A 27,925-nucleotide genomic window follows, 5' to 3' on the forward strand; every position below is an offset into this window, starting at 1 on the left:
ACAACACAAGAGCACACAATAGATACAAACTCAAAGTTAACCGCACCAAACTTGATTGCAGGAAATACGACTTCAGCAATAGAGTGGTCAATGTCTGGAATACTCTACCCGACTCTGTAGTTTCTTCCCCAAACCCCAAAAACTTTAACCTTAGACTGTCTACTATTGACCTCACCCCTTTCCTAAGAGGTCTGTAAGGGGCGTGCATAAGCGCACCAATGTGCCTACCGTCCCTGTCCTATTGTTTCTCTTATTCTTCTTTTATTTTTCTTATATGTACCCATTTCATGTATTCACAACTATGTATACACTTATACTTATTATCTTGTAAACAATTGGCAAATCAAATAAATCAAATAAATAAAATAAATAAATAAATCCAGTCTCTTCTTAAAAACCTCCAGTGATGAACCACCCACAACAACCAACAACCCAGAAATCTAAATAATGTTGTACTATTTCAATTGGCACATTTAGGAAAGAAGCTGAAGTGTGGAAAAGCCAACAGTGTATATTTTTTTTTGCCTCAAATTTTTTTCCAGACTTTTCCACACACCTCCACCCCCTTTCTACCACATATGGCACCTCTTGCACATCACCATGTCATAAGCCTGACTTGCAGGGGTGGGATTCTATCTGTTCGGATGGGTTCTATAGTACCAGTTGTTACGATTCTGCGCAGTTTGGAGAACTGGAAAATCATGCCACTGGCTGGCCCCTCCCCTCCCAGTCACTCCTTAATTCGCATGCGCGCCTTCACCTAATTTTTGGTAAGTTGCTATTTTTCCTCCCCTCCCCCCGATAACCAGCTGTTCTGAATATCAGCTGTGCCACGCAATTTAGATTAGCTAGAAAGCAAGAAATTGTCTGATTTCTTGCTTTCTACCTAATCTAATTCACTATTGTACTGCTTTACCTTCATCCAGGAGGCTTCCCTGAGGTCCAGTCAGCAGTGATATTCAGGGGGTTGTGGGGGGAGAAGTGGCCTGAGAGCAGAGTTGAACCTTCCTTAGGACTGAAGCTTTTATTTTTCAGTGCAGACTCAGGCAGCAGATTGCAGAAAGGAAGATCTGTGAGTGAATCTGTGATTCTGCAAGCAACTCAATCTGCCTGCCTGCTTTGCCTGATTTTGGTTGCTCTTCTTTTTATAAAAAATTCAATATTTACATAAATATTTACATACAAGCCATGCCCAGCCAGTCACATGACTACCAAGCCACACCCACAAATTAGGCCATGCTCACAGAACCAGTTGTTAAGAAATGTGAATCCAACCCCTGCTGACTTGTACTGCTGCCTCCTCCCTCCCTCAATCAGCAGTAGCTACTTACTGCTGGCTGGTTTTAGACTTGCAATGTCCTGCAGGTAAGTAGTAGCTACTGCTGAGTGAATGAGGGAGGGAGGCAGCAGTACAAGTCAGGCTTAGGACATGGGGATGTGCAAGAGGTGCCATATGTGGTAGAAAGGGGGTGGGGTGTGTGGAAAAGTCTGGTTTTCCTACTGACTTTCTCTCTGCAAGTTTCCCACAAGAAAAGTAAAAGCGGAAGCTGACAGGAGGAGGGAGGGAGGGAGGGAAGGAAGGAAGGAAGATTTTTAATGATCCTGCCAGCTTCCCACAAGGAAACTCATTAGGGGAGCTTGCATGAAGTCGGAAGTCAGCCCTGTTCCCAGTCCTTTTTTGCCTACCCATAGTCATTCTGTTTCTTTGTTTTGTTTTAGTTTCTTTGTTGACTGAAATGATGACCCAATGCAGCACAGGCTGTCTACTATCCAATTATAAGTAAACTGTAGTTAGTGTTGTAAGAATAAATACAGGAGATGCATCATTAAAATGGACAAGTATGATACTGAGCTGCATAGCTGCATAGAAACAGTTGATTTGAATTGTTGATGTATCCCAGCTAACAGTGTAATACAATTGTCAAATCAGTTCAATAACATTTGATTCAATAATTTCATTTCACTTTCTTATTTGGAAAATATACTGAATAGATTTCTAAAATGAACGTTTGCACAACATAGTTCCATATTGAGCACTTGGGTGCAAAATATGTTACAGTGAAAAACAAACAAACTGGGCAGCCAGTTTTCAAGCTTGATTTAATTGAAGTTGGAATCATCCAGAAAAACTCACAGTAGGTAGAGGGTTATTTCTTATGAAAATATGATCAAATGTTCTTTATTTCTGGGCATATGGGACTAAAAGGTATTTGCTTCCTTATTGTTTTTTGATACTTCCAAGCTTTTATACATTAAAAAAATATATGAGCACTTAAAGGAGTTGGGGATAGAAAAAGACACTGCCCCAGTGGTTTTTTTTTTTTTAATGTCATCTTAAACTGGTGTAAGGGAATCTGGTGCCCCTGGATCACATTAGCTGATGGTGCCCCTTCCCATTGATACAAGAATTTGCATGTTTAAAATGATTTGAAAGTATGGGCAACATTGTACTCCCTAAGCTTTAGTGCCTATTTAGCCTTAGACTAAACTTTCAACTGTATAAATGAGAATTTAGAAGCTTATTAAAAATAGTTCTCAAATTCATTGTAAGATCTATTAAGGGCTATATGGAGACATATATTTGCATTCAAGCCAGAATATGTTAGCTATTTTTTTAGATCTCCAAGATAAATGTGTGAAAGTGAGATGGAGGAGATGAGGCTGCATGCATGGTCTTTCCTTCATTCGTGTTCAATCTCCTCCCCCTTTGTTCATGGAAGCATCTGAAAAGGACTTTAGCTGGGCAAGTATAAAATGGGCAAATTCCGTTTGTGCAGTTTGTAAGCATGATCATTATGCTCATCAATCTGTTTTCTTCCACAGTTTGCCGATGTACAAAGACATCAATAATTTGTCTGAATGACTCTACTTGCCCACAGCAAGAGTCTATAAAACTAAATAAATTATTGCAATTGATGTTGGAAGCAAAGCTAAAGAGGATGCTATGAGGGAAGTCACTTAGTTATTGAATGTAGAGAAAGGCTAATAGATACTGTGACCAAAAGAAATTTCAACTAGCTGTTCCTTAATTAAGAGACAGAAAACTTTGACTTCAGCTTTTTAAAGAATATATTTATATTAGGGTTGTGCAACCCACAAAACACTGTTGAAGGAGAATTTGGGACTACCTGCAAGTGGTTTGCATAGCTCTAATTGTTCAATCTAGTAATTTAACAACAGAGAAGTTTTTTTTTTTAACCCATGGCTATGTATTAATAGCTGAATGATTCTGTTTTTTTTAAAAATTGTCTTAGATTTCAGGTCAATCCAACAATAAAATACAGTATAAGTGTACACGGAGACAGATAATAAGACACACAGAGATAGAGAAAGATATAAACACACACTGGAGAATTTTGAGTAACAGCCCATTGTATATCATGAAATGCAAAATGAAAGTGAAGTTTTCCGTTTAGATATTGGTGAACAACCTTTAACAATAGCATTTATATTTTCATGTACCCCACAATCTAACTTTAAAAACATTTTACAAGAGGTTATATTAATTCAATCAACGTACTATCTTAACAAACCTACCATGCCAAAAAGAAAATCCAATGCCAAACCACAACCTAAAGAGAAGATAATCCCTACCAATGAACCACAAGACTCCTGCACATGCTTTAAATGCTACAAAAATCTAAAGGATAATGAAAACTCCATCAAATGTTCTCTGTGTAAAAAATACGCTCATCATGACTGCTTGGGATTAACCAAGCAATTTATTCAATACCTGGAATCATCCAATGAGCTTTCATATCTCTGCAAATCATGCAAACCCAAACTGGATCTGTTGGAAAGAGTTGATACCATTGAAACCATTGAAACATCCCTTAACACCATAGTAGCATCCCTGGACGCCGTAAAAGAAAGAATATCCAACCTTGAAAAAAAAGACACAACGCAAAAACCTGAACATCCAATAGCTACAAACCACATCTCTACCCAACCACAACCCAATCCAAAACCCAATCCACAAATAAACACAACCCAGACAAATATTGATATCCCAATCCTCATCAGAGAAGCTGTTGAGCGTGAACGGAAACGTCCAAACGCCATCTTATTTGGTCTAGAGGACATCAATGACAATGATGACATTACAACTGTCTGAAACTTCATCAGTGATTACCAAGCATCAACCATCTCCGCTGATGAAATACTTGACATTTCCCGCATTGGCCGAGAGCTCAAAAACAGAGACGGCTCTGTGGCCCCACGCTTGTGCAGGGTCATTTGCAAAAATGAATCAAGCAAATGTAAATTCATTTACACTATAAATTCACTCGCCAAAACCAACACCAACCATAAGAACCTCCGTTGTCGCCCTGACCTAACCATACAGCAACGTGCCCGCTCCCGTGTACTCCGCACTGAACTCAAAAAACGTCTAGACAATGGAGAGAAGGACCTGTACATTGACTACCATGCTGACTGTATCAAAAGTAAGCCACACAACCCGCAACTCAGCTTTAAACCTCAACCACAACCCTACCTCAACTGATCCACCATCACCCAAGACTAGGCATGCACGCCCTAACTACCTCAATTCCAACTACTGCTGGCCTTAAATGCAAACTACTCAATGCAAGAAGCCTCGTGAATAAAATACCTGAATTTTTCCTCCTACTAAATATGGCTAAATTCGACATTATATTTGTCTGTGAAACATGGCTCAATGCATCTCTCCCTGACTCCATTACCACAGTAAGAGACTATCATGTTTACCGATCAGATCGTGAAATTCGTAGAGGAGGTGGTGTTGCTATCTTCTATAAAAAGTACATCTAAAAATATCCAAGTTACCCAGGAGCTTGCTCTTCCTGAGACCATCATCTGTGAACTATCCTTAAATATCACAATTCGATTCTTACTATGTTACAGAGCACCTGATTATGACATCGAACATGTAAACAAGCTAAATACATTACTAACATGGGCTGCATCCTGCCCATACCCTTTTATCTTTCTTGGTGATTTCAATCTACCTCATATTGACTGGACCCTAAATGTTTGTACAACTGAAATCATACACACAACCTTCTACAATGCTATTACAAATCTGGGACTGGAACAACTAGTAACCAACAACACTAGACTAAACAACTGCCTCGATCTCATCTTCTGCAATAGTTTGAATTTAATTTACGGAATACAAACTAAAGAACCCTTTTCCAGCAGTGACCACAATATGATTGACTTTTGTCTCAACATACGCCCACACAAAAATCACCACAATGATGTAATCCCCAATTGTAACTTCAAAAAAGGCAACTATGATCTTATAGACAACGATCTCTCATCCCTTGATTGGCAATCTCTATTCACTGGATGCAATACTGTTGAAGACCATTACAACATATTTTTACTTGAAGTCAAAAGAGTCATCAAACTATATGTACCAACAACAACTCCCAAAACAAAACAAAAAAGCAGATTACCCATAACAATAAGGAAACTTCAATCCAAAAAGAGATCACTCTGGCGGAAAAACAAATCTGGTCACGTTGCCAATTTCAAAAGCCGATACAAAAATTTATGCCACCAGATAAAGACCGAATGCACCAATTATCACATTAAACAAGAGGAAAACTTTCTAAGCACCAATTCCACCCGTGCTTTTTACAATTTTGTAAACAACAAACTAAAAGACTCAAGGTCCATCCCACCCTTGATAGGACCTGATGGTAAAGACTGCAACGACGACACCATTAAAGCCAACATCTTTAACACATTCTTCGGCTCAGTATTTGTAAACAGCAATGGATCATGCCCAGTATTTCCTAGCCGTACCACAGATAACAACAATGATCTAATACATATCGATTTTACAGAAGACAATGTTGAAAAAGCACTACGCAATCTAAAACCATCTCTATCTATTGGACCGGATGGAATATGTGCCTACTTCTTAAAAAAGCTATCCACTGCCATAGCCAAACCTCTAAGCATAATCTTTGAAAAATCTTTCAGGACCAGCTCCTTGCCTAACCTATGGTCACAAGCCACAGTCATCCCCATCTTCAAAAAGGGAGACCCAAGCCTAGTTGAAAATTACAGACCAATCTCCTTATGCTGCGTCACCTGTAAAGTCATGGAATCAATTATTAACCAATCCATCATCCTCCACTTAGAGACAAACAACCTACTCTCCAATAAACAATTTGGTTTCAGAAAAAAACTATCCTGTAATCTGCAACTCTTACACTGCAAAAACATATGGACGACACAACTCGACCAGGGCAAAGCAATAGACGCAATCTACATAGACTTCTGTAAAGCCTTTGATTCAGTGGTACACGACAAACTACTCCTAAAAATAAAATCCTATGGTATCTCTGGACAACTGAATAACTGGATAGAAGCATTCCTGGCAAACAGACAACAAATGGTCAAAATTGGGAGCGTCCTATCAAATTCTGTACCTGTCAATAGTGGTGTCCCCCAAGGCAGTGTTCTAGGACCAACTCTCTTCATACTCTACATAAATGACCTCTGTGATCATATTAAGAGCAATTGCGTTCTTTTCGCTGATGATGTAAAGCTGTTCAATACCACAGACAATACTGCTACCCTACAAAAAGATCTTGACTATGTATCAGAATGGTCAAACAAATGGCAACTTCAAATCTCAACAAATAAATGCTCTGTCTTACATATTGGCAAAAAAATCAGAAAATAAAATACAAGCTGAATAGTCAAGATCTTGTTGATGACCCAAGCTCTGTAAAGGACCTTGGAATACTCACCTCTAATGATCTAAGTGCTAGAGCCCACTGCAACTACATAGCCAAAAAGGCATTAAGAGTTGTTAACCTAATCCTACGTAGCTTTTTCTCTGGTAATATCACACTACTAACCAGAGCATACAAAACATTTGCTAGACCAATACTCGAATACAGTTCATCAGTCTGGAACCCTCATTACGTATCTGATATTAGCACAATTGAGAAAGTCCAGAAATATTTCACAAGAAGAGTTCTCCACTCCTCTACTCGTTGTAGAATACCTTATGCCACCAGACTTGAAATTCTAGAACTAGAAAACCTTGAATTACGCCCTCTTCGGTCTGATTTAAGCATGGTATATAAAATCATACATTGCAATGTCCTACCTGTCAATGAATACTTCAGCTTCAACCATAACAACACAAGAGCACACAATAGATACAAACTCAAAGTTAACCGCACCAAACTTGATTGCAGGAAATACGACTTCAGCAATAGAGTGGTCAATGTCTGGAATACTCTACCCGACTCTGTAGTTTCTTCCCCAAACCCCAAAAACTTTAACCTTAGACTGTCTACTATTGACCTCACCCCTTTCCTAAGAGGTCTGTAGGGGGCGTGCATAAGCGCACCAACGTGCCTACCGTCCCTGTCCTATTGTTTCTCTTATTCTTCTTTTATTTTTCTTATATGTACCCATTTCATGTATTCACAACTATGTATACACTTATACTTATTATCTTGTAAACAATTGGCAAATCAAATCAATCAATCAATCAATAAATAAATAAATAAATATCACTTTCTGAATAAAAATGTTCTTTCTTTATAGTTTTCTACCAGAGGGGAGAAGAAGAAGGGTGGAAGCAATCAGAAAGTAAAAAAAAAAATAGGGAAGTCTGAGAAAAATGTGAAATGATGTTTCTAATCATTTTTGTTCAAACTCTCATCCACATAATCTTAAACCAGACATGTCCAATCCAAAGCTTACGACGACATGTGTCCCTGGAAATCTAGTAATGTGATAAGGTCCTAAACTTTTACTATTATTATGTGATTTATATACATTAATTATGTTATATATTTTATATGTGGCCCAAGACAATTCCTCTTCATTCAATGTGGTCCAGGCAAGCAAAAGGTTGGACATCCATGCCTTGAACCATAGAATACATATAACAATGGACCAACTTTCAACCCAAATTGTCCAATTGCTACTTGAGTTTTTGACATGGTATGATTATTGAAATATAACAATTAATTGCAATTAATCATAAATGGAATATAAGGGATCTGGAATATGAGTCAGACTTGCAACAATGAAGATCAAAATTGTTTGGATTCAAAAGTACAGTAGAAGAAATATTTCTATGAATCCTGTAGAACCTTATGCTTGCTTCTTTCACTCAGTTATTTTTATTCAGCATAATGAGATATTTCGGTGCAAATGTTGAAAATACATAAAATAGATAAAGAAGTTCACTTCTTATAAAGAAATTGATTTATTTCTAGAATAGCTAATGATGTTTTTATGTATTCATCATAATAGCCTTGGAGTTTACATGGGTTTGAAATGCATTTTAAATACAATAAGATTCTGATTTTATTATCTTTGAAAAACCCTAAACAATGACCAATATGAAGGTTATTAATAATGTTTGATGATTATTCACATATTGTGACAATTAATAATGGTCTTTTGTTCATTCATGCTGAGTAATGTCCTTGGTTAAGAACTATCAATTAGTTTCAACAATAGATTTAGGAAAGGAATGTATTAAACCAGTAATTGCAATATACCATTTATTAACATTTAAATAAAAATAACCCTAGAATATCTAGATATATTCAAAAGGAAAGCAACTCCTTATATCTGTGCTATTGTGTAATATTTAGAAATAAATTTTGTTTTGTTTCACTTGGTGAAAGGAAATTGATTCTTGTAGCTACAAAGAAATATACCAACATGCCCCAGTTTGGTTGTTTATGTGCAAAAGCTCTGATATAGCTATAAATAGATGCAAAAAAAGAACACAAGCAGAGATGTACATCCTTCATTCGAATGAAAGAAAAACCCAGATGCATGCTGGGCTTTAGATACATACTGGCTGAATAAATGATAAATTTTAGAACATTAGTGTAGAAGTGTAGAAGATGACCAGGCTGAGGGAGGGGTCCCGAGCCTGAGGCAAGGGTCAAATGCATAATCAATCATGAGTTCCTTTGCACTTGGAAGAGAGTCCTGCCCACCTTGAATTCCTTTGACTCTTATCTGCCACCAAGTTACTTTGATTGTTAGTGGTTCAGATTTTTGTACAGAGTTTAAGCTTGCAACACATCTTTTTACCCATTTGAATTGCTTAGAATTTCTGATTTCCCTGGGACTTGACAATTAGAACAATCTCAGTCCACAGAGATATTTCATATGTATACCCATAACTACAAATTTTATTATATCTTTAGAAACCTATGCAGCTATGTTCTCTTGTTTATTACTAGTATTCAAAACCTGCATGATAAACATCTGGCTTTTGCGAAATAAGCATATTAACTAAGGGGGAAAACCTTTAGCATTGGTTACTTTGTGTGTCTGTGTGTCTGTGTCTGTGTCTGTGTCTGTGGGTTAAACCTGATAAAGTTTTAAAATAAATAAGAATAATTATAAAATAAATATACAAAATCCACATTCCTAATTCTATAGAACAGAGATTTTAATCTCTGTTCTACAGGATCTGATGAATGAAAGGGGTACTTTTTGTTCCTACATTTTATTTCCAGATAAATAAATGTGCTCAACTGACCATACCTTCAGCATTCAAGATTTAAAGTGGCCATTTTGAGAATGATGTCCCTCCCTCCCACACATACACACACACTCGCCATTGAAATTTATAGAGTACAGTAGCAGCTGCTTTTACTTGTGCTGCCTTTATTTGGATCTAATTTAGAGGTGGAAAGGTGGGGGTGAGGAAAAGTCAAATAAGAAACGTCTCTCTGTGTTACATGTGTTTTTTATGCTTTTTTTTTACAGGCAGGTGGCCAATAGTGCACATGCATTAAGTTAGTCACATGTGAATAGTGCACATCCATTAAGTTAGAGTTGATCTGCTGTCAAACTTTGCAAAAATGATGTGCTTTGTTTATTGAGACTGCAAGCAGGTTGCTAACTATGAAACATGTGCACATTATAAATAACCAATATGCTATTGAGAATGTAGATTGCCAAATGTAAAACCTTCCTTGGTTTGTTGCTTATTGAGTTCTGCAAGCAGGGTCAAAGAATACAAGTGTATGGATTAAGGACTTCAGGCCAATTACCACATAAATATATATTTGCTGTTATTATATTATTTATGGACTGTGCTGTATAAGTAAATCCATTGTTGTTGCTTTTTTGTTCCACCTACTTCTGGGTCCATTTGTGAAGGCAGGCAGTAAATTGCTTCCACAATTTATAGTAGAAATAGTGAAAATGTTCTTGGTTTTTTTTAAAGAAATAATTCCTACAGTTATTTTTTATAGTTTGGTGATAAATAGCATTTGTAATGAACTAGCAATCATCTTTTTTGATGTCTAAAAGGACACATTAAACAGTAAGGAATTTATTTTGCTTTTCCATTGTTCCATTTTAAGTTTGTTTTGTCAAAACTGGTGGATACATCATTTCTGTCTAGAAAATGTTTTGCTTCATGATACAGAACAGAGAAAGAATCAACCAGAATCTTCTTTCCACCTCTATTCTGCATTTGTTATGTATATAAAACAGTTAAAACTAGATAACTAAAGGTGCTCTTTTTCAAACTGTCCATAATAACTATCCACAGCATTTGTCAGCCCTACAAATCAGGCCAAAAAAAGAAACCAATGTTCTATATGTTGGGACTACATTAATTGTAAGAGCAAGAGTAATAGAACATCGCAAGTCTGAATGTGCTTTCTATAGTATTGTTTCCAGTGGATCTGAAAGAATATTTATTCATTCATTGAACTATCATATTCATACGGCCACTTATCTCACAGAATGTGACTGTGGGTGGCATACAATAAAACCATAAATAACAATATTAAAATAAAATGTGATTTTAAATATTGATGTCATTATTTTTAGGCTGGGCAAGACCATTGGATGTTATGAACAGTAAAACCACTTCAGCAGAGAATCATTCCCTGAGATCCCAGGTACCTGTTGAAACAGCCAAGTGCTGAGGGATTTCTGGAAGGATGATAGGGAATGAACAGAGAACAGCATGTATTCAGGGGTGAGGGTATCACAGATTGGGTGCCATGGGAAAAAGGCTCATCTTCTGGTCCCACCAAATGTAACTCCTTAGTTGATGGGAGCCACAGCATAGTTCTTCTATCAGATCTGGTGGGATCGGCAGATGTCAGTGGGAAGAGGCAGTTCCTCAATAACCTGAACCCATGCCATGATAGTCCAAGTCAGCACCTTAAATTGGACCCAGAAGCAAATCGGTAGCAAATGCAGCTCTTGGAATGGAGGTGTAATGTGTGCTATTCTAGAAGCACACATATCTACCTGCACTGCCACATTCTCCATCAACAGAAGCTTCCTGATAGTCTTCAGGGGAGCCCCATTGTCCAAGTGACCAAGACATGAGTAACGGTGAGCAACTATCTCCTTTTGATAGATAGAACTGAGAATGCATGTTGTCCTGACAAAGTCCTTTGCCCTTTTATGTCTTGCCAATTGTCTCTTCTCAGCTTTTGTCGGCCTTCTATCTGTTTTGCCATTTAACTGACATTAGCTAAGATTAATAAATAAACTTTGAACGATATTTTTTGCTAACCGAACTGACTGACAGTTGTGTTTGCTTTCATGTGGATCATTGACTGGGAGTGTGCTGGATACAACCTAAACTGAACATTAGCCACAATAATATTCAAAAACCAACCAACCAACCCAAATAAAAACATTCCAAAGGAATATCCAATTGGGGCAATTTATTCCAAGTTTAGGGCAACATTTCTTGCTTTCTTTTCTGAATACCATTGATTAACACAAGTTAAAATATTATTTTTTTTAAACAGTTATATTAAATAACCCCTTTCAAAATTTAACTTTTTGCAATACTTTGTGACAACTGATAGAAATCAATATTTCTAAAAAATGATGAAATTTCTAAGTCAATATTTTGCATCAGGTTGAGTTCCGAATTACATCACTGACACCAACATCTTAAAGATGAAATCTGCTTCTATTCTTTACTAGCTGTAAAACATGACAAGTTACAGTGAGGTATCAAAAATTATACAGTATATTATTTCCAGCAGTGAATGAATAAATTACTGACATAGATGATATAAAGACAGTGACAAAGTTGTTGCAAGAATAGAACATCCAGTTCACAAAAAGGTCTCTAAATCACACATGACTTTGATTAAATTGATACTTAAATCTTGAAATGTTGCATGTACTCCTTGTACTGATTCAGACTTGGCTTGGCATATAGACATTCAATGCAACCTAGGTAGGTTTTCAAAACCTCCTTCTCATTTTCTAATTGTTGTTATGGATTCAATATACAGATCAGATTTTTTATCATTTAACATTGAGAGAAATATTTAACATTGAGAGAAATAAAAATGAAGAAATGTTTACTTAAGATTTGCATCTTCCTTCACATGAGAATTATAAAATAGAACTTGGAAAACAAATAAGTTTTTAAAGTATATTTTGATATGTTCTTAAAGTTAAAGGATGTTTTAATTGGCACAAATCACACCAGCATTTGAAACTGAGCTTCTTCCTGTTTTCCTAGGGATTAGTGACATGGATGGTTGCTAAGGAAATAGAGGAAATTTAAACAAAGGTCCTCCTCTTTGAGAAGGATAAACTTTTGTGCATTTTCCAGGGCTGTTTGTTGGATCATTTATTTTGTAGAACTTTGTGCTTTAAATAGCTTTTTTGTTTTTTGTTTTGCCAAGCTACATCTAAAGTTAGTTTGATTTATGATTCAAGAAAGCTTTTGGCCTACTACTTCTTGCAGCCACATGAATAATCTGTCCTTTTGAAAGAGCCTTACTGGCATATGCAATGCAGAATTTAACTTCTTTTCCTTTTGGCATGTCTGTACAGACATTCCTTCATCCTAATTTTTAATCAACGCAATGGAAATGGCACCAATTTTTGCAATTATGGATGGCCACTGCATTCCTAAGAGGACCAGTACAAGAATTTATTGTGCTACTTTTCATGAGTTGACTATTGGGAAACTAATTATACTCCAAGGAGATCTCTCAGCTTGGAAATCCTTTAGAAAGGTTTTTCTGTTCTAATGCACACAGAGCTCATTTAGATATTACATACAGATAGTCTTCAACTTACGATCACAATTGTGCCTAAAATTTATGTTGCTAAGTGAGAAATTTGTTCAGTGAATTTTGCCCCATTTTACAACTTTTCTTGCCACATTCGTTAAGTGAATCACTGCAGTTGTTAAATTAGTAACTTGATTGTTAAGTGAATCTGGCTTTCCCCATTGACTTTGTTTGTCAGAAGGTCACAAAAGGTGATGACATGACCCCGGGACACTATAACAATCAAAAATATGATTCAGGTGCTAAGCATTGGAATTTTGATTATTCTCTGTAATATGAAAAGCCTTGTAACAATCCCTAAAAAGAAGGTACAAATTTGTCCATCTTTTTATCTTACCAGAAAACATGCAGCTGCATAAAAAAAATTGCAGATATTTGTCATAGGGCTACTGAATTGGGATAAAGTAGGCAATATGCATTCCATAATGTGGCAGAGTATAATATGTAATGGACCACAATTTGTTGAGAAAAATATATTTTGAAAGCCTAACATTTCTTTCTCAGTTCCTGGCATCTTGATATGGACCTAGGAAATATTCATCTCTGAAACCCTAGAGAGATATTGCCAATCAGGATAGATGGTTTCAAATTAATGGATCAATATGTTAAACTCTGATAAGGTAATTTCTGTGTTTCCTAAAATAGTTAAATTATGATCTGTAGCCATTTTATTGCTGAAGGCATAATGCAGTTCATAAATCTAACTCAGTCTAGGAATTAATACAGAAGTAAATCACATTAAAATGATGGCCAGATGTCAAGATTTATGCTGGATAGTCTGGATAGTTTTGCTCTGTTCACCTCTACCCTCTGTCATACCCATCTTTATTAATAGTTTTATGTAGTGCAGGGGTGTCGAACTGGGGGCCCATGGGCCAGATGCATCACACATAGAACACATCCACCCAGTTCCGGGAAGGAGAAAAATGTTGTGATATGTCACGATAGCAATGTGATGCTGTGAGTTTGACACCCGTGGTCTAGTGCAATCTTCCATCTGTCAGACCTAGACTGCAAAAATATTATTGGCTGATGCAGATAGTCCCTGACTTAATGACCACAGTTGAGCCCTAAATTTTGGTTGCTAAGTGAAACACTTGTTAAGTGAATTTTGCTTCATTTTATGACTTTTCTTGCCAGAGTTGTTAAGTGAATTACTGCAGTTGTTAAGTTAGTAACATGGTTGTTAAGTGAATCTGTCTTCCCCATTGACTTTGCTTGTCAGAAGTTTGCAAAAGATGATCCCAAGACTCCTGGACATTGCAGCCATCATAAATATGAGCCATTTGCCAAAAGTCTGAATTTTGATCACATGACCATGGGAGGCATCAATGGTTGTAAGCATGAAAAACAGTCATAAGTGACTTTTTTCAGTGCTGTTGTAACTTCTAACAATCACTAAATGAACCGTTGTAAATTGAGGACTACTACCTATATATTAGCTTCAAAAATTAAACATTTTTTTGCTGCCATTTTCAGTCGTCCATATTTTAATAATCTAAACTCAGTAGCTGTCCTATCTTGACAGCCAGTGGGATGAAATTGGGGGACAGTAAGGTTACAGCGAGGCTCATTCAAATACCATGTGTTTTTATGTATTTGAAAGAAAGAGGGGAGGGGGAAGAGAAAATAAAGAAAAACTCTTTATGAATGTGAAAGAAAGGTGTACGAGGGTGGACAGGCTGTATAATTGAAGGATTTCTTTAATCTGGAGGTGCATTTAGTTGTAAAAACAATCATAAATCATCATAGTTCTAATTTGTCATGTCTTCCTTTCTTAGATTACCTTACTGGCCATTTGGTTAATAGAAACTAATCTTCTCAGTGATGCTCCAACAGTTGATGTTTGCAATAAGGAAGTAATGATAATCCAGTGAAACAGTTGAAGTAATCCCAATAGGCAATGGTCTATCTCTCACTAGTATACCAGTTGTTATTTTATTCACATTTTTTTCTCCAATGAATGCTCATTATTTATCGGTTACATTCTCATATCAGCTGTACTTATGTGTATCATCAGGAAGAAATAGGAACAGGCTCCTACTTGGCCTAGGCTACTGGCCGACTGCATCCCCAATCCTCTTATCATCTTCCCTTTCTTATTTTGGGGTCTCCTTTAGCAACACTTACCACTGTCCTTGCCTTTTCCCCATTGTTAACACTCCAAAATATTTTTGCTAAAAACAATGTTTCACTCTGTGTCTGCAACAAAGCATCTTCATTTCAATTTATATGCAGACCTACAGTATGTACCAGTTTTTGTGCAGAGAAGGCAAAGCCAATGTTCTTTGTACAGAACAGATCACATATGGAACAGTTGTAATACTGCTACCGCTAACATATAAACATGTGTTCCATATTTGTGTACTTTTAGAAGAAAAATAAGGGGCGACACTAAGCAGAAGACTGGTTTCAGAGGGTAGGACTCAAATGCACAAAAATAGAAGAAAAACAAATTCTAATATTGATTAGGGGAAATGGGGTAGGGGAGGAAAAATTGTTCTTATTCCATACCTGGATAGTGCTCCATTGAAAATATGGTTAAGAATTTGAAGTAATCAGGTATACATTTCATTCAAGTGAGTAACTGTCTGCTTGTATATCTGTTATTTATTTATTTCTGTCATCTCTCTCTCCCTCCCTCCCTCCCTCCCTCTCCAATTGGCTTCTATGAGAGCAACAATGAAGTAGGAAAAAACTCTGTGAAGATCAAGTATATACATAGCATGGACAGCTGTCATGGTAAGTTAAGGCAAGGGTCGAATCTACCACTACCATGAGAACTCCAAACCCTGTGAGTTGATTGAGAATATGGAACTTTGAAAGAGGTTTTAATCCTTACTAATAAGAGGGATAGAGTTTTTGTTCTTAGGTATATTCAAATATGATATGTACACCTGGGCATATAGCTTCACTTGTTGAAATGCTAAACATTTTTTCTCTTTGTAGAGTAGTATAAACTAAAAAGACCAAAATTTCAAATGAAGACTACTTTCCATTTTTGTCAGCTAGATCAATAGAAGGATGGAAATTCTTTACAATTGTTTCCATAGTGATTTATCACTGCTACTGTCACAATTGACACTGGTTATCACAATGAACATCACCTCCAACATAAGACTTCAGAAATGCCAATTTCACACTCTGTGCACAATGACAACTACTTCTAGCTTAGTAGTATGAAATATCACTATAGTTTGTGTATGAGTTTTGGGAGTGGGAGGTTTAAAGAAAGATGTTAAGCTTATATATGAAAGATAACTCAAAACGATTTGGGGAGAGATATATGGATTACTCTAGCAATTCCATAGCATAAAATCAAAACACTCCTATTTTTTTCTTATTCGAAACAGAATGGTCCTTCAGCAAAAAAAAATAATGGAAATTTTCTACCTTATCTGATAGCATCACATTTTCCCTCTGTGCAATGGGAATGCACATATATATAGATCAATGAAATATGTCACTTGAAAAATCACAGAAACCACAGAAAACAAAAAAAGTTAAGGGCATCAGACAAACAGGGAAATAAAGGATGGCAGTCAATATAAGGACAAACAAATGGCCTTAAGGCACATCATGAAAGTCTGATCAAAGAATTACAACTTTCCTTGTAGCAGAAAGAGATATACAGATGGTCACTGTACAAAGGATTATGGTCAGAGATGCAAAATAAAGTATACATTCCATGAATTAAACATGAGAGGAAAAAAAGGAATTCTCAAGATACAAATAACCCTTGTTTTGTGGAAGTTGGGCAATGCCAAAAACTCTATAGAAAAGACATGGAGTTGGATGGCTAAGTGGATCATGAGAAATATTTTGTATAACAGATAGCATAATGAAAAATGCAATCATTCATACATTTTCCTATTAATAGTTTCTAAGAAAAGTGAAGGGTAAAATATCATAAGACATATTAAAATGGAATGAAGCTATGCAATAGCACTAGTGTGTATTTGTGACAATGCAAATATTGGCAGGAATCCATTCTATGCAGGGTGCTTAGAATCAAATCCCACTTCCAATACATGAGACTGTAGATTGGTATTCCGGGACTCCTTGATAGCAAATTCTATAGAGGGAAATTATAGTTCAGTACCATAGCATACTTTATGGGGGGAAATATATAGTAGTTCCAGTTTTAAAGCAGTTTGATTAGAGTGGCTAGTGACAACCTTGGCCTGAATAATTGGCAATAAAAGCTGGAGCATGGCTTCACACACATCACCTGGTCAAGGCTGCAATAGAACTGGGGATCTTAAGTTCTGCAGTTACAGAAAAGTGGTGATTGAAATATTATAACTAAATAAAAGGTGGAGTGTTAGTCAATATAAGGCAGACTTTTACATTCATATAATTTATCATGCTTAAGTTGTGTTTAATTTTTATTTTAGTGTTTTGTTATATTTCTCATATTGAAAGAGAGGTTCCATGTTTGTATGGCAGCTCTAAAGAGCTTTAGTTTATATTCCTGGGAATATGTGTGCATAACAAATCATTGGTAGAATTCATTGTGACCTCACATAATGTATAATTCTTAATATTCTTTCAGGTCTAAGCTTACTAAAATAATTTGGATTCTACACAAATGCAAAAATCATAGTTTTGCATAAAACCTTGAATAATATTTCACATTATGGTATCAATCTGGTTTGAACAATCAAAAGTGGAAATTAAACATAGATGAAATTCAGTTACTCCATCAATTCTAAGTATTAAATCTGACTAGAACAACTAATGTTTGTAGAGAATTCAAGAATAGTGGATACACTTACTGCAGTTTATAGGATAAGTACAGATTTATAACCAATTGTGTAATTTCAAATGTAATTTCAACATATCTTTTTTACAATGCTCACAGTAGAGAACATCAGCTGTATTAACAGGACTTCTTTATCAAAATTATCTCAAAACAAGCCACCAACCACTGTACAATTACAAACCACCACCACATTTTAAATTCATACATGAATATGAGGAAGTTCAATTCCTTTGACAATCTATGGGCATGAGCCCACAAAATCCATAAATTGTGCAGTGTCAAAAATACAAGCAGTCCTTCCCAAAAGGGAAAAGAGAAGAAAACAACAAAGAAGTGGATTTGCGTTTGAATGATGGACAAAACTTGTTTACACTTTCTATAAAATTCAGACATTCCAACAATGTAATAGTTGAATATTGCCTCACTGAACTAGTAAAAACTAGATTGCTTTTATTTGTTTTGTGATTTCTCAGATTGCCAGTACCTGTAGCAAAAAGACTGGGGGGGAGTCATTTCATGGCACTATTTCATTGGATTTAGGCAATGGTATATTCTGCTTCTGTTGATTTTCCTTATTGACTTGGTAGCTGTGAAATCCATATGCTAATGCTTCTAATGATCAACCATTCCTTTTGGCTTTTGGTAACAAGTATTCTCATGCAGTTAATATCAAAAAGAACTTTGTGCTCCACATCTGTGACTTCCAAATTTCCATTTTTAAATTCTCCTAGTCTCAAGAAGGTAGTACATTGCCTTTCCTTTTTGCCCCCAACAATTTTTTCTCCAACTTCCAGAGCACCATGATGCAAAACATCATTTTGTCGATCTTCAGTGCCAGTGACAACTTTGATTTTGCTAATTTTAAGAGGCCTATCAAAGACAATGACATAAAAATCTCCAGTTGCGGGTGCTTTTGCCCAGAAGTATTCATCCACACTACTATACGCCTTGCTCGCCTCATAATTCTCAAATACATTCATATTGGTATGCAAGTTGGCAGGCGGGTTATCTGGAAGGTCAAATGAATCTTCTTCAAAGTCATCATCTTTTAATTTATTTTCAGCTCCTTTGTAAGATGAGTAATATCCCATGTGCTGAAAAAGGGATGGTTTGAAACGTATGACATCCTTTTGAGCCAACAGCCCACGGAAATGTATCAGCAACCAATCACAAGGCATTTCCTGGTAGAACATCAATAAAAAATGAGCAAGACGAGGGAGATCATGGGAATGATACAATTTCCCAATATAACCCAACTTGGAAAATTCTAAAGTTACCCAGTAGGTTCCCTCTCGTGAAGTTATGACTTTCTTAATAACAGTCAAGAAGTTTTTGGCACATCGAACATCATCTTCTAACATTACATAATAATCAGAAAGGTTAGCACAAAAGTTAAGCAAGAATGCATAATCAACATTTTGCTTGGAGCGAAATTTCACCCGGTCTTCTGGATCGTTGTAATTTCTCTTAAGTCCATCCAAAGCTGGATAATATTCCTCTGGCGTATGGATTACCATTAATCTGCCAGCAATTACATGATGGGCAAATTTCTGTGAAATATCTTGAACCATGCTATCACACCAGGTTGAGTCAGATTCTGCCAGATGTACAACCACAGCAATTTCTTTCAGTTCTTCATAACTTGACTGTTCAAATATGGACTTGATTGTCTCCAGTAAATAATTCCCTTTTTTCCGTTTGACTGAAGATAGTCCAATGGTAAGATATCCTGAATAATAACAAAAATAAAAAATATTTAAGCTCTATAGAACTGAGCAATAAAAGCAAATTTAATTGTTATTCATAACAAATGATCTGGAAGATAAAAACACAACCAAGATATATTTGTATATGTCCAGCAGAACGTTTCCCCCTTTGCCTTTGCTGCTTTTGAAACAATCTTTGCATATATTTCTTAGCAAACATTTTGCCTTGTCTGTCCATCCATCCGTCTATCTCCATATCTCAAAAAGAAAGGTCCTCTTACAGTTCAAGTAATAGACTTTTAGACTGTACGTGCTAAAGTGGGTGAACTAAATTATGCTAAAATATCTTCCATTCAAAGTGTTGGGATTGTAACTGTACTTAGGTCTATCTGGGTTCATGTAAGAATATATTTTGAATTGTCCTTTCAAAATTGCTTGGGTTACTTAATTTTGGCACTTTGAATTTAAAGCACCCAAACTGGCAGTTTTAGAAATAATATCTTCTCTATTGCACCTTAGTATGTTTGCCTTATTATTTTAGGAGAAATTAGGGCACATCTCTAACAAGCAGAGAAAGCAATTGCTGTTATATCAAAATTATCACGTGGTAAATATGGATAGAGAACCTCATGCTCATCCAAACAAACAAAGACCTATTTTTAGGAGCCTGGAAACAAAAAAGAATTAAGAATTCCCTTAATTTCTACAAAGTTTTGGCTATTTATAAGCTAAAGGTATCATTATTAAAATACAGCATAGTTACACAAATTATATGTCTGTGTTACTTTGGAGATCTGTAGATGTTGGTAGTCTGAATTTATCAGGACAAATTTGATCCCAGATTTTTGTTAAGAGTTCTCTGCTTATGGTATATTATGAAATATTTTGCATTGCATCTAATAAATAACTTTACTGTATATGATATGAGCCCATCAACCTCAACTATATGTTTGCATCATCACAGTTTTTTAAGAATGCCAAAACCTTAGAATGCCAACTGTTTTCTTTAATATGGTTATCAATCGATCTTTAGATAAACAGGAGATCTTGGTAGAAAACTGCATCTCTCATGTAATCCATAAATGAATATGATATAGTATTAAGTTGAACTATTTGTGGTGTTCCCAAACAGCTACATAATTCCAAGAGCGGACAAAGATTGTTGAAACTGCAATGAAAGACTGAGCAGGAAAACGTCTTCATGGGAATGTGTTTTAACAATGAATTCTTTTCAAACAAGTGATTTGAAGAAGCCAGAACTAACAACAGTTTTTGTAATCGTTTGTTCATGCCAGGAGAAAAGACATAAAAGAACTTAGCTGGCAATACCAATCATTTCCTGATATTCTTCTAATTTCCATCATTTTTCTTTCTTCCATTTTAACTAACCGTGCCCCAGGAAAGAAATCCCTGAAAGAAAAATAAGGCTATGTCCAGGGGTAGGATTCTACCGGTTTGGGCAGGTTCGGTAGAACTGGTTGTTTTGATTCTGCGCAGTTCAGAGAACCGGCAAATCATGCCTCTGATCGGCCCCTACCCTCCCCACCCCTCCCACTCATCATTTTCATGGTGTCTGGTGAGCCTTCCTTTGCTCACTCGCCTAGCTGCCTCCCATACCATGCGGCCACTCTTCACCTGGCCTGAGAAGATAAGACCAGGGGGGCACTGCGCTCAGCCAAAGGGGGTGCGAGAGGAAACCAGCAAGGCTTGTTACCACCACCGTATTGTCTCCCTGAATGGCCTTCCCCTCCCACTGTATTGCCCCCCATACTGGCTTCCTTTCCCACCATATTGCTTCCCCGAGCAGCCTTCCCCTTCTGCCATATTGCCTCCCTGAATGACCATCCCCTCCTGCCATATTGCCTCCCCGAGTGGCCTTCCCCTCCCGCCAAATTGCCTCCCTGAATGGATTTCCCCTCCTGCCGTATTGCCTCCCCAAATGGCCTTCCCATGCCGCTGTATTGCCTCCCCAAGCGGCCTTTCCCCTCCCACCATATTGCCTCCCCGAATGGCCTTCTCCTCCCACTGTATTTTCCCTCCCATCATATTGCCTCCCCCAGTGACCTTCCCCTCCTGCTGTATTGCCTCCCTGAACAGCCTTCACCTCCCACTGGATTGCCTCCCTGGGCAGCCTTCCCATGCCACTCTTCTCACCCTTCCTCCTCCTTCCCCTTCCCCAGGGAAGGGAGAAGGCAAAAGCAAGGGATTTCTAGCCTCGAAGCTGGTTAGCTGTGAGCAGAGGGCAATCCCCTTCTCTTGGCAAGGCTGAAAAGGAATAGAGATGGGGAGGAAGCAGAAAGAGGCTTCACAAGCCAGCAGGAATAAAGGGGTCATTCTCAATGAGCTGGAGACACCTCTGGTTAAACACACCTCTCCAAGATTCAGTGGATACCCCACGTGCACGCACCCCAACTTGGTCTGCCATGGCAATGCAGCCACGAGCAAAGCAGTCCGGGTTCAGAGTGACACTTCTCCCAAATAAGTTCTGGGGACCTGAGCCCAAACCTGCACAAACCCACTGTCCTTTCCACAGCCTAGAAAACTTCCATTCAAACCAGCACCACCTCACCCTCAGGAAGTGGTAGGGGAGAAAGAGAATGAATGGGAGAAAAGAAAAACTTGGGAGATGAGGAAAGGAGATCGAGAGGAACAGGGGAGGGGGTTTCTATACCCTCCTCCCAGGCTGGCCACAAATGTTGAAAAGCTTCTGATTGTGATCTCTCATTCTCTCATTCTTTCTTTCTCTCTCTCCTTCCATTCATCTTTTTCTTTTCTTTCCAACCACGGGAACCTCTCAGGCAGGCAGAAGGAGCATGAAACAAAAGAGACCCAAGAAATGGGGAAGGGGGAGGAGAATTGAGCAAACTCACCCCAAATGCCATGTCTGAACAACTTACTCTAGGGACAGGGTGGGAACCCAGGCATCTTGCTCCAGGACAATCAGGACGAGCAAGCAAGCAGCTATCTCTGATCTGGCCAATGCACGTGTTGGAATTTGGGAAATTCCAACATGTGGCAGTGTAAACAAGCGTGAGAACTGGTTGGAACCATGTGTGTGTGTGTGTGTGTTTGTTTGTTTGTTTGTTTGTTTCAGGTGGGTTTCCTACCTTTAGAAGGAGAGAGGAAAGGAGGAAGGGAAGGGATAGAAAGAGAGAGAGAAAAGAGAAAGAGAGACGGAAAGAGAGAGAAAGGGAAAGAGAGAAGGAAAGAGAGAAGGAAAGAGAGGGAAAGAGAGAGAGAAAGAAAAGAAAGAAAAGGGAAAGAAAGAAAAAGGAAGAGAGAAAGAAAAAGAAAGGAAGAGAAAGGAAGAAAAGGGATAGACAAAGGAAGAGGGAGGGATGGAAGGAAGGGATAACAAAAGAAAGAAAGGAAAGAAAGGAAAGAAAGAGAGAGGGAGGAGAAAGTGAATGAGATAAATGGATGGATGGATGGATAGATGCATGGAGAAAGGGAGAAAGGGAGAGAGAAAAAAAGGAGAGGAAGGAAGGACACAAACACTGGCTTCAGAAGACTTTTTGAAACAGCACAGCAATCTAGGGCTAAAAGGGATCTCGGAGGTCACTTTCTAGTCCAACCCCCTGCTCCAGCAGGAGACCCTTACAGAATCATAGAACAGCAGGGTTAGACGTGTGTGTGTGTGTGTGTTTGTGTGTGTGTGCATATGTATGCATGGCTGTCAAAACTCCAGAAATAGGTCAAGTAGCACTGGGGAGGTCAGTTGTAAATTAGAACACTTGCTAAGCAACTGGTCACTAAGCAAGGATATTTGGTTTGGACAGTCACATGGCCACCTAGCCATGCCCACCCATCACATGACCACCTAGCCACGCCCAGCCAATCACATAACCACCAAGCCACACCCAGTCAGCAAGCCATGCCCACCCAGTCACATGACCACCAAGCCACACCCACAAATTAGGCCACGCCCACAGAACCAGTTGTTAAGAAATTTGATCCCACTCCCGGCTATGTCCATATATGGGGCAAAGTTGCCTAGCACAGATGGAAAAGATAGTCTCTCTCTCTCTTTATCTCTTCCTCCCTCCCTCCCTCCCTCCCTCCCCCCTCTCTCTCTCATTGTCCCCTTATCAATAAGGCTTTTTTGCCTAGAAAGCAACCTCTCTTTTTATTTTCAGATTCCAAGTTAAGCTGTGACTTTCAACATGCTCAAATGTTCCCTGCTTAGCTTCTAAGTATGTGTTCGTTAATGTAATGCTACATCTTTAAAATCTTTACTTTTTTCTTTTTGCTGTAGCAAGAAATTTAATACTATATCTGTACATTTCTTTCTTTGCTATAACAATAAGCCTCGGGAATTTTCTCTTTCACTGATGCAGCAAGAAACCACATCTTTTTATATATTTCTTTTCTTGCTTGCTTACTCAGTCTGTGGCTTAATTCTCTGTATGTTCCATTAAAGAAGATCACTTCTCTAATTCCACTACTTCCTTTCTTTGAATTTGCATTCTCTTTTTCTGTCATTGAATGCAATGTAATTCCATTCCCCATAGATGGCTAACAGCTCAAGTTCTCTGGGTTAGCATTTGGACTATAATTGTTTAAGAAAGCTGTCTGAAATTGTTAATAGTATCTATAGAATATCAAAGAACTATTTAATTGCATTATATGCCTTTTGGATCAAATATTTCTCAATATAATATACTCATGGATTATTTAATTAAAGTTTCATTTTAGACTTCCAGATTGCATAAACTCATGGATCCTAGAGGGAAATGGTGTGATGTGGTAGGTCCTCCTCCTCCTATTTTTTTTCTTGTTTTGCAATTTGGGCCAAAACATGATTTGTTTGCTTTAGAATTTTGTATGCATCTACTTATGATGATACTGAAACATAATTATGCCTTGGCACATTCTAGCAAGTTGAGGTTGATTCAATTATTTTTGGTTAAAAAATGACTTATTGCAATTTGTAAACTTGCTTTTCTTCCCTAATTTACCTGTATGATCAGGTAGTTCGTTGGAGCAAAATATGAGCAAAATTTGCTGTTAGCTGCTTAATGAGAAAATGAGATATTATAAATGTTTTCCAGATCTATGAAAAATGTCATAACTACTAAAAGTAAAGCTGCTCTATTTGTTTGATATCCCACTTTTGAAAGGGAAATGGTTGAGCTCTCTTATATCTAAACCTCAGCATCTAGCTCACCTTTTCTGAACCTAAAAGTTTAATCCTGGTTAGTTCTTGAATTAACCAATGAACCCAAGAAATAAACAGGCAGGAAAGTAAAAAAAAATAAATACAACATCCTTTTGGAAGAAGAAATGACAAATTACTTCAATACAACTAGCAAGCATATCCAGGGGTCCCCCAGGAGTTGAGCTCATCTTGAGGACATGTTTACTTTTATAACATGTAAAGATAAAATTCTAGATGGATCAAAAGGGTGTTCCCCAGTTCAGTGAGATTACAGAACCCTACCTCTTCTTCTGAGTTGCACATAAGCTTTTTATGTTCTGTGAAAAAGGAGCTTATTATTTTAATGGCAACTTAAAGCTTTTTTCATTGCCCTCTAAAAAGCTGATGAACTTACTTCTGCCACATTTTCTTTGTGACATTTAGAACAGATAAAAACACTATTTGTTGTTAAGAAAATGGAAAAAATTCTGTTACTTACTTTTTCTTAGTAAAGGTGTGCCAGCCAGATAGCGATAGGAAACATTTATTGATCCTGAGAAGTTGGACAGATCTTTAAAACTGTGAACATACCGCTCGGAGTTTAATTGATGTGTTGCCGTATCTCTGATTAACTGCTTATCTCCATTCTAGAAGTTGGAAGAGAAAAGAAAGACAAACTAAAAGACACACAGCATAACTATTATAAGAAGTGGAAGGAAAAAACTAGCAATATGAATAATAGCTTGTATTATTTATTTGCTTCAATCTTACTTTATATCCAGTCCAAGTATGGACAGGTTAAACATATATATAATGTTTCCCATGTTCCAGCACCAAGACAGGTCATATCATGTTATGTCAGATATGTTCAGGCCTATATATAGGCTCTTATAGGTAGTTCTCAGGTATGGAACTACCAAATATCCCTAAGGTGAAAGCAAGCAGTGTTGAATACTCCAAAATGTAATGGGCTAGAACCCAATCTCTTTTGTTTGAGAAGAATGGTCTCTATTGTTTTGCTTTGGTAACAGACTGAAGTTTTCTGTTTGGAACTATACCAGTTCTCACATTTATTGACTTTGATCTCTTTGAACCAATGGCAGGTAGCTCTCTCCTCAATAAGACTGCCAGAACTCACAATTTAGTTTATCTATCTAGGCATTAACTGGATATATCTCAATCTAGTAGCCTGGTGCTTTTTTCCAGCAGTTGCACCCAAAATTATAGGAAAGAGGTTAGTGAATGTTGCTTATATTAGTAGAGAAAAATTGAAAGTTTTAGTGGATTTATGAAAGTGACTAAGTTTGTATAACAAGGGAAAATCAGGGATTGTATAGGGATTGTAAAAGCAATAAGTTTCTTATTTCTAGGATTAAATTAGGCTAAAGGATAAAGTCTTATCTGCTACAAAGCTCTGAATTCAGAAGATAGGCGAGATAAGGGCTCCTGTAAATGGAAAAATTGATTGGCTCCAAATCACATGAAACTCCAGTATTTTAGACTCGAAAATAAAAAGTTTAAAAATTCTTCTTATGACACAGCTGATACAGAAGAAAGTCCGCTCAGTTGCCCAACATGCCATGCTAAAACAATATAAATATCTTCATGTGGAAGTCCCATGAGTTCACTCCAGTTTCATATGGTCATCTTTTCTTCTTCAAGACCATCTCTAGAGTTAAAGATGATAGTCGATATTTCATTATTTAGTTAAATAATCATAAATAAAAATGTTATTTTTGTAATATGGTTATTGTTATTATTTTACTATATGTGGATATTTTGAATGTTAATATTTCATTTAACTAATTCAGATAGAACATTCAACGTACCCTTGGCTTTTTACTGTAGATTAATAAAAAGAGAACAACATGATATTTTTATTGTATAATCTCCTTTCTCTTCCTCCTGGAAATAAGGCTAGAAACCAGGATCTCAGAGTTTCTTTGAAATAATCACTGAATGTGATTTTACTAATACAAAATTTGGCTGTCTGAACAATGCTTCCTTGTGATTCATGTATCTTTTCTGCACAAGTGTCTTCTTTAATGCAACCCAAAGCTAGGCTTCCTCTACTGGATTTCTTTCTATTTCTCAGGGGATATTAATGCAAAACTGCTTTGTTGCATTGCATTGAAATAGAGATTTGGTCCCTTTTTTCATGGCAGTTTAATGTGGCTGATGCTGGTAAGCAGCTTTAGTCATAGCACATGTCTAGAAGTACGGAAAAGAAATTTTAATAAATCTTGAAAATTCAAAGAAGTCAATTTTGAGAAGACTCAGTAGTAATCAATCTATTTCCAATTTCTGACAGCTGTGTGACTTCTCACCTCCTCCTCTGTTCCTTGGCTGCCTGTGCCAATTTGTTTTTTCTCCATACCTTTCTCAAGGGAAGATGACAAAGCAAACTGAACTCCTTACTTGTCCTCTCCTTTCTCATCGAGTCACTCTGAAAAAGGTGACTTGATATTCACCAAAGAAGGGGGTGAAGTAGAAGATTTGATTATGGAAGAAAGGAGGGCTGCTAGACATTTTCCAGCTATGTTCTCACACCAAATGCCTATATTCACTTTTCCTTGACATTGCCTCTCTACTTATTTATAAACTGCTCATTCTCGGAAAGAGTATAGGTTATATTAATTAAGACAAAACAATAGGACCAAATGTAATACATAATGAACCAAACTGAAATATATACTGCATATGTCTCACTGACAGAGAAGCAGTAAAGGGACAAAGGCATGTTTAGAAAAAGGATCATATGCCCTAAGTGAGTGGTTAAAACCAGGTCTTCATCTGGTACAAAAGGCAAAAATTATTAACACTACTCTGGCCTCCAAAAGAAGATCATTCTAACTTGTGTTGTACTTTTATTATCACTGCCTCAATCACTTTCACATTTCATTCAGGGTCCTGAGGACTACACATCTAAGCACACCTGGAGAGTTTTTAAATGTTTGCCGTTTCCTATGCTTTTTGGATTTCAAATACAAAAGCTTTCAGAAAAAAAATGAAATTATTAATCTTCTTCATTAATCAGAAGACAAACAATATAATGGAGAAATCAGAAACACTGAGAGCTCTGCTCACGAAGAAAGAAAAAAGCAAAACAAAGAAACAAGCAAAGAAATCAAAAGCTTGATAAAGTTCAGCATCCATACTGTATCTATTTACAAATGAAAATAAATCATGCATTATTTTAACCATGATTTGTTGAATAAGCTAAAGCAAGGCAGGTGAACAGGGTAATAAT

At 37.1% G+C, this 27,925-nt stretch overlaps 1 protein-coding gene and 1 long non-coding RNA gene across 4 annotated transcripts in view; one reads left to right on the plus strand and one right to left on the minus strand.

The window, feature by feature from the left end:
- Positions 1 to 1,244: 1,244 nt before the first annotated feature.
- On the plus strand, positions 1,245 to 27,898 carry LOC148130190 (uncharacterized). 3 transcript variants are annotated; one of them, XR_015750070.1, is made up of 5 exons: positions 1,245 to 1,365; positions 10,837 to 10,907; positions 15,743 to 15,809; positions 24,234 to 24,284; positions 26,046 to 27,296. It is a non-coding gene; the product is annotated as an uncharacterized LOC148130190 (long non-coding RNA). The 3 variants fall into 3 exon arrangements; XR_015750071.1 differs by having other exon boundaries at positions 1,275 to 1,365; positions 24,223 to 24,284; positions 26,046 to 27,898; XR_015750072.1 differs by lacking the exons at positions 24,234 to 24,284; positions 26,046 to 27,296 and adding an exon at positions 20,671 to 22,777 and having other exon boundaries at positions 1,275 to 1,365.
- The window catches only part of MGAT4C (MGAT4 family member C), a 135,781-nt gene continuing 125,702 nt past the window's right edge, over positions 17,847 to 27,925 (minus strand). Inside the window, exons 5-6 of the mRNA XM_087968045.1 lie at positions 25,175 to 25,322; positions 17,847 to 19,561 (exon numbers count right to left, since the gene is read on the minus strand). Of these exons, the coding sequence (XP_087824171.1) occupies positions 18,405 to 19,561; positions 25,175 to 25,322 (1,305 nt within the window). The 3' untranslated portion in view covers positions 17,847 to 18,404. The remainder of the gene's footprint in view (positions 19,562 to 25,174; positions 25,323 to 27,925) is intronic.

This window comes from Notechis scutatus, chromosome 6, assembly GCF_049901735.1.
Source record: "Notechis scutatus isolate UNSWTSFEM ecotype Mainland chromosome 6, rNotScu1.2, whole genome shotgun sequence".
NCBI lineage: Eukaryota > Metazoa > Chordata > Lepidosauria > Squamata > Elapidae > Notechis > Notechis scutatus.